The sequence below is a fragment of the Nicotiana sylvestris genome, chromosome 10, assembly GCF_000393655.2.
Source record: "Nicotiana sylvestris chromosome 10, ASM39365v2, whole genome shotgun sequence".
NCBI classification, from domain to species: Eukaryota; Viridiplantae; Streptophyta; class Magnoliopsida; order Solanales; family Solanaceae; genus Nicotiana; species Nicotiana sylvestris.
Window position 1 is genome coordinate 112,052,475 of NC_091066.1, and position 12,509 is coordinate 112,064,983.

A 12,509-nucleotide genomic window follows, 5' to 3' on the forward strand; every position below is an offset into this window, starting at 1 on the left:
CAGAAGCATTTTTGAAGAATAAAAATGTAAGTTATTCTATAAGTTCTTAGAAATAGAGGCAAGAATAAACAAAATGGAAGTTCAAAATAATAACGAAAAACTTCTTAATATTAAAAAGCTTAGACTAAGTAGACTTAGTCATAAAATTGTTTATACAAGTTGCCCCATAAAAGGTCCAGGGACTTGAGTTTCCAAAACAAACCCTTAAATGAGACCAAGGTTGCTAACCACAATTTTCCAAAAAAAAACACAAAGAAATTCAAACAACTTAAAAATTTGTCAATGAAAAGATGGAGGAACTACAACAGGTGCATCAACAGCAGCGGGCTCAACTTGGCTTGAAGGAGTGGGGATACCCGTATCAACTTCAACATTTGTGGAAGCTTCGGCCACGGGAGAAGGAAAATCTTGGTTTTGCTGAGCCTTCTCAATAGTTGCATTGATTTTAGCTAACTCAGATTCCAAGTTAAAATTCTCTTGGCTAGCTTCAACAAGGATATCACGGCGAGAATTCAAAAACGCCCAACTCACTTCGATGGCAGATTTATCCTCAAGGATCTCATAATCTCTTTTCCAGTCAGCAATTTCATTCTTTAATTTTTCATTCTCAGCCAAGGCAGATTCATAAGAAGCTTGAAGAGAGGCATGGAAATTCTCTAAGGAACAAACCTTAGCAGAAGAAACTCAGAGGTCTTCTTGGGCTTGAGTTAAATTTTGCACGAGCTCACCAGCATAAGCTTCTTTCCCACCCAAGAGAGTCTTCAACTCTCTAATCTATTCACTAGCCTTGGACAACTGCTCGGAGAAAGAAGTTTCAAGACGAGCCTTTTCTTTATCTGCTTGACTTGAGGAGGCCTTTTCAACTGCCAACTCCGAAGTTAAGGCCCGTATCTGCTGCTCCAAGGTACTCTTACTTACTTCTAAGTATTCCACATCAATATGAAGACTTTCATTATGTTCCTTCCAATTATACACCTCTAATTGATAGTCACGCACTAATTGCTCTGAGAGGGTAATCCTTTTCATCATCTACGTGCCGATAAGATTGGCCTGAAAAAGGGAAAAGGAAAGGGAATGAGAATCCAAAGATAGGAAAATGACAAAGTAAAAGTTTAAAAAAAAGGAATACCTTTAAAGAAGCATGCACAATGTCATACATCAAGGTCAAGGAACTATGGATCTCTAGCTTGGCTCTCTCAATAGGACCAATTAAGGGCTTTAGCCACACATCTGCTTGACCCGATTTCTTCAAAAGATTGCCCTCAGTGGGGACTTCAATAATCACTTGCCTCATAGCACTACTCCTACTTGAGGAGCCAACCTCAGCACGGTGAGTAAGTGGAGGAGGAATTGTCGAAGATGGAATAGTAGAGGTAGTAAAAATAGCCTGGGGAGGAACGAAAACAGCCGAGATCGTCAAAGAAGGAGTCACAGATACGGGAGTAGAAAAAGAAGCCAGAGGTGCTTCATCAAAAACTGGGCCTAAACTTGCCTCATAGCACTACTCCTACTTGAGGAGCCAACCTCAGCACGGTGAGTAAGTGGAGGAGGAATTGTCGAAGATGGAATAGTAGAGGTAGTAAAAATAGCCTGGGGAGGAACGAAAATAGCCGAGATCGTCAAAGAAGGAGTCACAGATACGGGAGTAGAAAAAGAAGCCAGAGGTGCTTCATCAAAAACTGGGCCTAAACTTTCACTACCAAACCCGCTGATAAAAAGCTGCTCAACAGAGTCATGAGCAACAGCGGGAGCAGCATCATCATCATCAAGAATCACAACCGGGGTCTCAACAGACTCGGTAAGAGGAATAGAATGGTGGGTGGATGCTTCTACTTCATCATCAGAAATGATGCATCTACAAGCCTGTGGCCTTGTTACCAAAGAGCCCCCGTCTTCCTCTTCTTCAGAACCTTGGTCATAAACGGCTTTTCTTTTCGATGAAGAACCCAAGATGAAGAGCCTTGGGCCCTTTCCAAAGAGATACGAGAAGCCGCGACTGCCTTGGCAGTAACTTCTCGAATAGCAAATCCTGATAGAAAGAAGGATTGAAATAAGTTCAGGAGGAAACAATATGTAAAATAAAATAAAAAATCTCTTACCATGAGTTTTTACTTTCCAACCAAATCGTTAGGAAAGGGTCTTCCAAGATCTACCATCCATTGGTGTAATCTTCAACAGCTTGTCTACCCAATTACAGAAATTGGGAACATCTTCCACAACTACAATGGTTGCTGAAAAAGAAAAGCAAAATTAGAAAAATCAATAAAATTGAAGAAAAAGGTACGAGAAAGTTAGAAGACTCACGTGCAAAATTTCACTTCTCAGGGAAGGGAACGTTCTCATCACCCACTAAACTAACAGCGGGAGTAGCAACAAACTTGGCATACCATCCACGGTCTTTGTCATCTTCAGGGCTAACTAGAACTCTTTTGCTCCTGGCTAATAGTGTAAAAACACCATTGCGAGAGAGTCTAGGGGAGTAAAGGTGAATCAGATGCGGGAAAGTAAAAGACACACTGGCTGTGTTGGTCAAATGCCTCAAACAGGCGACAGCCCTCCATATTATTGGGCCAATTTGACCTATGTAAACATCAAAGAAATGACAGAACTCGAGAATAACATAATCAATAGCAGGTTTGAATCTAAAAGTGAAAGGGTACGTATAGACAAATGAAAATCCGGTTAAGTAAGAGGTAATTCTTTGATTCGGATTGGGAATAATGATAGGAAAGTTATGATCCCAATGACAGTCTCTACGAACTAAAGAAATCAAACCTTCAGTAATTTGAGTGGGATAGATATCAGCACGATCTAAAGAAGATGCTTGATTTCTAAGAGACTCTCTGTCATTATAAAAGATAGTTTCGCAGGAACTATCTCCTCTACTAAAGGTTCACGAAGAGGTTCAGAAGGTTCTTTACCCCTAGAAGAAGATCTTTGTGAAAGAGAACCCCTAGTTCTAGAAGAGGGGCCAGAACCAGGTGAAGGAACAGAAGAACCACGTACAGATAAAGATCCTAAATTATGGAGCCTACCTCCTCTTCTGCTCCTACTATAGGCATTAGGGAAGTTATCAACTATGGGGACCCTTCTAGGATTAGGTTTTGATGAAGACATGATAGTACGAGGAAGAAGCAAACAAAGATTTGAGAAATTAGATGATCAGAAAACTTTATATGGTAAAGACAAAGAAGAAAATTATATTTATACTAAGAAGCAACCATCAAAGGAAAAGGTGCAATGATGGAAGGACCATAATAATGATAACTGACACTTCGTGAACAGTGAAGCCGTGAAAAAGCCTTAAAAGTGCTGCAAAACTACAGAACTAATGAAAAAGTGACACGAGTGAAGAACATTAAATGGAAGTGACAATTGAAGCGTCGATTCTGTCATAGCATTAATGGTGACAAAAATTCTCGTTTTAATGAAATCCACTTCCTAAATATTCAATTGATGAATAAATGGCAAGTAGGGGGACTATCTGTATTGGGAAAAATTGAGTTTACATATTAAAGTGGTATAAAGATGATGTGTCATGACACGTAGACTGGTCAAAGAGTTATGATTGGCAAAGAGGTACGAGTTGCAACAGATACGAGCAGAGGTAAAGGAAGAGGCACGAGCGGTTATTCAAAAGACTCAACGCCCATACCTATTTAAGTTCAAGAATCAAGGGGAATGAATCTGACAGTTCATGGGAGTACAGATACGGTATTTAATGAGTCTTAAATACTAAAAACATTAGAGAATCTGTATTAAACACAATGATTATGTAACATAGCATTTAATATCTTTAATTGTCTATAATGGCCTTGTTCTGACAAAGGCAAAATGCATATCTCCAAAATAGCTATAAAAGGGAGAGAATGGATCAATTGTAACGACACGAAATACTATCTGAATATACTGGTTTACTTGTTTTCTCCTGATTATATCATTGCTAGTAAAATTACTTTTTTCTATACTTTCTTTGATTATCAGTAACCTGAGTTCTTCTAAATTATCGCTTTGACCGAAATCCCACTTTTTGGTTAAACACATATATATTCTGATTCATATAGTAATATGTGCTATTTTCCTTTCCCTTATCTTTTCTCAAACCAGATATTGCAAATTCTTTATATACTGATATAATCCCACCCTTGTTCTTCTCTGTAATGGCATGAACTATCTGCTGAGTTAGTAAAATGGTCTCAATGATGATCTTATAAAAAATAGGATCAACTCTTCTAGTCAATATTTTGGAGAAAATTTTGTTGGACGCATTACAGAGGCTTATAGGTCTCAATTGTGAGAAGGTGGTTGGTGCGGTCACTTTAGGTATTAGGACTAATTAGCTTGTTATGAACCTCTCAACAACAACTAATATTGATTAATAGCAACACTCAGTACATGGAAATAGTAAACAACATGATAGACATTAACGACATTAAGATAGGAACAGAAAGAAAGCAGGGGAGAGACAGAGCCACAGAGAGAAATAGCGTGGGAGAGAGAGACCAGAGAGGGAAGTTTCTACAATATTCAACCTAGAATACTACTGGTACTATTCTGCTATTTAACTATTTCTGTGCCCTCACTAATATTCCTATTACATGTACCCGATTTATCAACCCGGATCCCAGATATAGCCAAAAAGCCTTTGTGGTAGCCTTTTAGTTCTCCTGCTTCTCCTAGTTGGGCCAATTCTACTAATTCTTGCCTCTTCAAATGACCCAATATTATCCTTGAGCCCAAATTCCTCATCCATCATGACATTACCCCATTCTCAATAAGAACCTTGTCCTCAAGGTTCGAGTATAACAACACTGATAGCGCCATGGGGAAATCATAAAGGCTCAAATAGGGATCATGGATGACTATAGCAGGTGTATTGAGTAGCATGATGTTCTTAGTCAACAAATAATCTTGAGAAAAGTAGATTTCTTCAACTGAAATTGTTCCTTTAGTAACAGGATAAGCAAACAAATGTAGAATTCCAGCAAACAAGGTTGTAATTCTTGTCATGTACCAACTATAGTTAGTTTTATTACTTCATAGTCAGACATGTCTATTATCCATAGCACACTGTGAAAACCCCTTATGATTGGCATTGGCATTACCAGTGAAGCTAGGCCTTGTGCTGCAAGCTCTTGCAAAATAAATTGGTTGGCACCTTGTTGTTTTGGTCCACAAAGCACCAACGTCAACCCATCATGGGTCTTAATGAAAAAGACACCATCTTTAGTTTCATGTATATGTTCAAAGAAGACTTTCTTGACACATTGAAAATTACCTGATCCTTGAAAATCTTCTACCTGCGAAGTTGACCATGATTTATGAACTGAACCAAACATGGCAAACAAGAACACAACAGCTTTATTGACTAGAATATATGGTGACAGCTCGTATTGCCTTCCAGTAATTTCCTCGAGTACCCTCTGTATTTCTCCTCTCTAACAAGATCCTTCAATATAAACCACAAGAAACTAAGATGATTTCTCCCTTGTCCAGTATCAACCCAATTGCAAGAATCCATTAAGGTTGACATTGTGAACTTATCAGGCTCCAAGTCACCCCAAGCAGCAAAAAATATACAATTTATTGTAGCTCTAAGGAATGTCGTAAGCAAATTAGAGCCGGGATCATATGGGAACTCCAATTCGAATTGATCACGTGGAAATTGATGCAAGGATAAGATAAGTTTAACATGATTAAATCTACTTAAATAATCAAATATAGCTCTGTCGAGATGTTGGCGGGGACCGAAAGTAGAAAGCACACAAGGAAGTGCTAGTTGATTAGCAAACATGACAATAGTCACTGTAATCACACTTAACTGAGGAAATTGTTTGAAACAATTCGTTGAACACCTGGGTTTCAGGCTTTACTGAATCATTTTGCACTGAATCTTCAACTTTCATGTCAAATTTCCTATTGGGCATTTCAGCAAACACCTTGAAGGCATAAATTTGTGAATTTTCCTCCTCACCATTTTTAGTTTCCACCATCTCAATAAGTACTTCCGAATTATCCGCAACTCTGGAACGTCCTTTATCCAAATCAGAATCGATCTTTGCTGCCGAGATCTCCTCAGAATCACACTTATCGTCCAAAGATACAACCACATCCGGATGCACTGAAGTTTGAGGGATCATCTTGGAAGAGGCAGACAGCTTGTTCTCCATGTTGTCGAGAATTCTGAGCATACGAGAGTTATTGTCCATAATTGCCAACATCACCTGGATAACATTGAGGTGATAGTTGATAATTTGAGAAGAGTAGAAATCCATAGAGTCCAAATCAATGAAAGCACCAATGTTACGAACCTCTCAAACAACAACTAATATTGATTAATAGCCACACTCAGTACATGGAAATAGTAAACAACATGATAGACATTAACGACATTAGGATAGAAACGGAAAGAAAGCAGGGGAGAGATAGAGCCACAGACAAAAATAACATGGGAGAGAGACCAGAGAGGGAAGTTTCTATAATATTCAACCTAGAATACTACTTGTACTATTATGCTATTTAACTATTTATGTTCCCTCACTAATATTCCTATTACATGTACCCGATTTATCAACTCGGATCTCAGATATAGCCCAAAAGCCTTTGTGGTAGCCTTTTAGTTCTCCTGTTTCTCCTAGTTGGGCCAATTCTGCTAATTCTTGCCTCTTCAAACGACCCAATATTATCCTTGAGCCCAAATTCCTCATCCATATATGTGAACCAGAAATCCGGGTAAGGAATTCTGTTAACCCGGGAGAAGGTGTTAGGCATTCCCGAGTTCCGTGATTTTAGCACGGTCGCTTTGATCATACTTAGCTTTTCAAAATTGTTTAATTACTGACTTTAGATCCTATGTGCATTTATCTATTAACCACTTTTAAATCACTTGATCATTCATAGTTAAAGGGTCGAGTTACGCGTACGTATACTCTCTCCCTTCGGCGCGTTAAAAATCATGTCACGCGAACGTGTCCACAATTAATAACACTTTATCATTATATATGAAAATATTTGGCCAAAGTTGCGCGTATCTAAAGCAAACTATAAACACTCGTCATTTGTATGATTAAATGGTATACGACGCACCTCGGGCTATATGAACTAATTTAATTAATACCATACGAGAATCCGCTTTTATTATTAAGAAAGTTTGTTTGAAGTTGCGCGAACGCATACCCCAAATCGATTTTTAGAATTGTAATCATGTCACGCGAACGTGTACACAATCACAATTGTATTTTAAATGGCCCTAAAGGTTCCTCTACGACTATTCAACAATTATTCCTAAAATCGGGTCGGAATTGCTAAGGCCACGAGCTATACATTTGACTAGTCGGGTGTGCCTCAATCCTTTTTTTTTTTAAAAAAAGTCTAGTTAGTTAACTAAAGGTCTAAAGTGATTTGAATTCTATCTAAGTAAACAAGTGACTTAACGAAATGCAACAACGTCTCATTAATATATAACCCAACTCACTACAGACCCACATCGATAACATGCCCAAATTATGAAGTACAATAGAATTTAGAGCATGTTGAGGGCACGGGGCCAGCGTAAAGGCCCAACTGCAAGCTCCAAAGCAGATCACACCCAGGAACTTATCAATTGCACATATTTTATTGAATGCCAATCAGCTAAAGCAATGTGGAGCAGTGACAAACCAACATCTTCCCTTAATTATTCAAACACGGAGCAACTGGACTTAAGATTTCAATCATGTCTGCGTTTCAAGCCCACATCTGCCTTGGACTCACAAGGCCATCTCGTAAGAGCATGAGCTTTGGGCCCAATGAGCCCAAATCAAATTTCAAGGTAATCTACTGGAAGCTTAAAGACTCGTTATCGAGTCTCCTCAGCAACAAATAATGTCTGTCTAATAAACATGCCTCAGCTTTATAGCTGAACTAAAGCATACAGTCAAGCCAACAATACTGGTCTCAATAGACCCCAAACAGACCTGAAACACATCCGATACCACTAAAACTCTTTGCAGTTATTCCCTACTATTTCTACACATGATCAAAAATCCTTCAACTTTCAAGTTAAGCGAGTGAAAGGGAGAACTTTATACAACATCATAAAGAATCTAAAGGTACGGTAATAAGTAAATAACTTATGTGAATCTAGTAGGAACATGAAGACGACATATATTAAACACCACAACTGATAAAGTAATAGGGGAAAGGGCAGCGATCGATTTCTTCAACTCGAACTACATAAGTCAAGCACTATTGCCATACAAAGCTTCATTTCCGTTCAAGGTTTGAAGGAAATACCTGGAAATTGAAAAGCAAAACAGAGAAATGAGGAATCAGGAGTGGAATCAGTAGCAGGAATAGGACTCAGCAACAAAACCAGCCCAGAAATGATTGAGGAAAGACCACTTTAGCCCAGTTTGTACCCACAACGATATCACATACAACTCAAAAACCAAAATCTACCAAACAGTGAACCAAAACTTGTATACCAAAACATATTCAGCTCTTTTAAAGCTTTAGTTGCTCGGAACTTTATCACAGAATCAGTACCACAAGAATTGCCCCAAAGATTTTCAATGGAACAGTACTTTGCGTATTTCTTTTTAGCAGTCCCTCGTTTTTTAATTTTTCAGCCCTTTTTCTCTCTCTAAAGTATAACAAAAACTAACTTGAATGAGAAGAAAGCTTTCTTTTTAGAGGCTGAGGGTCTGTTGTGTGCCTTCCAAGGCAAGACAGTCAGATTTTCCAAAATACCCTCATAGGGCATCTTTCAAAATTGAATTTTTGGACAGCTGTCCATTTTCTTCAGATATTTTCAACTTACAGCTAGTTTTCCCTAACTATTTTGGGCAGCTGTCCATTTAGGAAGCTTCCATCAGTTATTAAAGATTCCTTAGGTTGAAACAATCTCCAAAATTACCCCCAAAAGTTCCCCATTATTCACTTACCCCCCTTAAATTCTGACTGCCCCCAATCTCAATAACAGTAAACAAACGGGCTGACATTTCCAAACAAATTGAAACCCAAAACAATTATTGAAATTATGAGAAACTGGCTTGCATACCCTTCACACATAAACATGAATTCAGAAAATATTTGTGAAACAAGAATTAATGCGAACGATGAACTATACTTGACTCAGTTCCAAAATTACTTCACAAAATGTGACATGAAACCCCAGCGGAAAACAAAAGAAAATTTCGTAAATTGAAACCAAATAAAACGCAAACCTTACGAAGCCGATTGTCATCGACAACTACGCAAACAAGCTAACTAACAATCTCGCAATCAGAACATAACGCCATTAATCAAGAGACGAAGATTCTGAAAAGCTATAAAACAAACCGAGCAAACAAACAGAAGAGAAAAACCAATCGATGCAAAGGGAAATTATTCCAAACCTGCTTCGGCAAGAACCGCATGAACTCTAACAACCTTGGAGGAGGCAGTGAACCTTTGACGGTCATTAATCGGTTGTCCTCGACAGAAGACAAACGATTAATGACGGTATTAGGTTCACCTGACCTTGCTAAGCCGGAAAAGAATCCTAAGGAGAAACTTGGCAATCCGGACCTCTACTCTACCACTAGGGACCATTTTGAGATGAAACCAACATGTATTTGAGGCCGGAGGGAGATGAGGGGTTGCATGGTGTGATTTTGGGTGGATCTGGGAATTTTAGGGTTTTCGGTGCTAATCTCAGATCTAAGATTCGAGGCGATGGAAGGGGATTCGAGAGGAACTGTGTGGAGATTTGGGATGGGGAGGTGGAAAGGAGTTCAGGGTGTTAATTTGGTGGCGATTGGACGCCGGCGCCGCCACCGGACGGTGGGGAATTCTGAGGCGGCTACTAGGGTTTGGGGGGCAGGGTTCTGAAGCTGGGCTGTTGGAGACGATGAACTGAGAGGGGGTGTATTCGGACATATATATACTTCCTCAGCTTTAGTTCCGAGCCGTTAGATCAAGTGAGGATCAACGGCTCAGATTGGCAATAGGAAACGGCGTCGTTTCACTTGAGAGAGAACTCCGGATCGGGTATAGGCGGGTTTGGGCCGGAATTAGGCGGGTACGAGGGGCAATTGGGCTGAAAGGGAGGTTTAATTAACTGGCCCAGATCCGAGTTCCCCTTTGTTTTTTTTTTTTGAATCTTTTTTCAATTTCCAAATTTCTTTTCTTTTCAAAATTAGAAATAAATCCTAAATTTAAAACTAATATTAACCTATCAAATTAAACTAGTTAATCTCTAAAAATAATTACCGTATGAATTAAATACCAACTGAAAGAAAGCTAACAACATTCGAGAAATTAAAATGAGAATGCAAAAATGAACTATTTTTGGTGATTTTCCCGTTTTATAAACACTAAATTACTAATTATTTCAAACATGTAAAAATTAAATCCTAAATGCAAATGCAGCATATTTTGTATTTTTCATTAATTAACAAATGAAATGCACAGACAAAAAATGCAAATAATTAATAGCAAATGCCACAAAATCCATAAAATTGCAAATAATGAAACAAAATTACTTTGTTTTGAATTTATGGGAGTATTTCATGTAGGGCAAAAATTACGTACTCACAGTGAGCACTGGGTAAACCCCTCACTGTGTAATAGCCTGCAAACCACACAGAAAATGTAAACCGCACTAGACAAACCCTATGCGATAAGCTCAACCAAGAAAACATTGAGGGGGAACGATCCCAGATCATTTGTATAAATGACCTCCCTCCAAACCAAGGTATAGATCTGTTATCTTTGGTTATAAGTCAACTATGCTCTTAGGTATGAGGTAATGATGACACTACTTGGTTGTTCTCTGTTGTGGCCTAAATTCCTGCTAATTTCTGCTATATATGTCTATCACCCGGTAGATTTGATTGATTTCATTATTGAATTAAAGACCGAAAATCCTGTTGTCCTTCAGGTTTATTGATCTGTCACTTAGTCAAGTCATATCTTTGCCTAGCTTTGAAACGTGCCGCATTGAAAATTGAAATTATTCGCTATTGTGATGGCTTTTACATGCATTAAGGGCATCTCGAAGGTGCATTATTTTTTTAGATTAAATCTAAATTTGGTACTTTCTTCGTTCCAATTTATGTAAATTTGTTTGACTGGATATGAAGTTTAAAAAAATGAAGACTTTTGAAATTTGTGGTCCTAAACAAGTCAAAAAGGGGTCCAGAGTATTTGTGTGGTTATAAAGGCTTCTCATTAAGGGTAGAATTGTAAGTTTAAGCTAAACTGCTTTCAAATTTAGAAAGGGGTCATTCTTTTTTGAAACGGACCAAAAAGGAAATAGGTTCACATAAACTGAAACGGAGAAGTATAAAATTTGGTGTTTTTTTTTTTGCTCTAATAGAATATCAAATCTTGCACCATTAGACCATCTTCAACTCTAACACCAAAATGATGTAACACCAAATTTACTCCAACCATTACACCATTTTTTACACCAAAAAATAAGATTTCTTCTCTCTCTTCTATATTATATTATTATCTTATATTTAAATTTCATTTTTTATTTTCTTCAAACAAATATATAATCACTTATTTTTATTTTATGTATTGTTAATTTTCTTTTTTAAATTTTAGTTTTCACTTTTCAATTTTAGCAACATCAAATAATAAAATTAACTTATAATTTTATATGAATATAATATATACAAAAATCAATATATCAACAAAAATAGGATATAAAATTAAAATTATAAAGATCTTAATATAAAAATTAATTATATACACAATATATGATAAATTAAAAGTCCAAAAAATAAATAAAAAATGATATAAAATAATAATAAATCAAGTTTTTTTTCCTTTTATTATCCGTTATTGCTACCTTTTTACTATCATAATTTGGTTCAATTCTGGTTAAGAAGAGAGGCTCTAAATGATTTTTTTTTTTTTTTGTGGGATCTCTGACAGATGGATTTTACATCTTTTGATTTTTAATGCTCGCATTTTTTTCTCTCCTCTGTTTGGAAGAAAGTAGAATTAAATTTCCGGACACATATTTTTCTCCGTTCACTACAAATAATTACTTCCTCCGTTCGCTTTTACTTGCTCATTATTCTAAAAATAGATTTTCGCTTTTTCTTGTCCACTTGCATATCAAGAGAAAAATAATTTATTTTTCCTATTTCGCCCTTAAAATTAATTAAATCATTTTCCAAAGTACATTAAGACTATATGCCAATTAATATGGATATCATGGTAAATTATGCGCTTTATTTATTATTTTTTAAGAGGTGCAAAGTCTATAGTGGATAATAAAACCAAACGAAGGGAGTAGTTTTTTTCTACTCAAAGATTGACTTTTCATTAAATAATGGTATCATGAACAAGTTGGTGATGTAAATGACGATATCAGTAGTTGTTAGAAAATAACTATGCACAGGGGAATAAGAAACAAGGAAACAATAAGCGCTCTAGTGAAGTTATTGGCTGGCTAATGACTGCATATACTTGAACTTAGATTTGCTTCTGAAGAATTATGGATAAATGACACTGTATAGTCGCTCTTAAAA

At 37.1% G+C, this 12,509-nt stretch overlaps 1 protein-coding gene across 1 annotated transcript; it reads right to left on the reverse strand.

The window, feature by feature from the left end:
- Positions 1-279: 279 nt before the first annotated feature.
- Positions 280-1,029, reverse strand: LOC138879811 (uncharacterized). Its single transcript, XM_070159446.1, has 2 exons — positions 783-1,029; positions 280-656 (listed from the first exon to the last, which is right to left on the reverse strand). Exons 1-2 carry the CDS (start codon positions 1,027-1,029, stop codon positions 280-282), a joined length of 624 nt encoding a protein of 207 aa, XP_070015547.1.
- Positions 1,030-12,509: the final 11,480 nt, after the last annotated feature.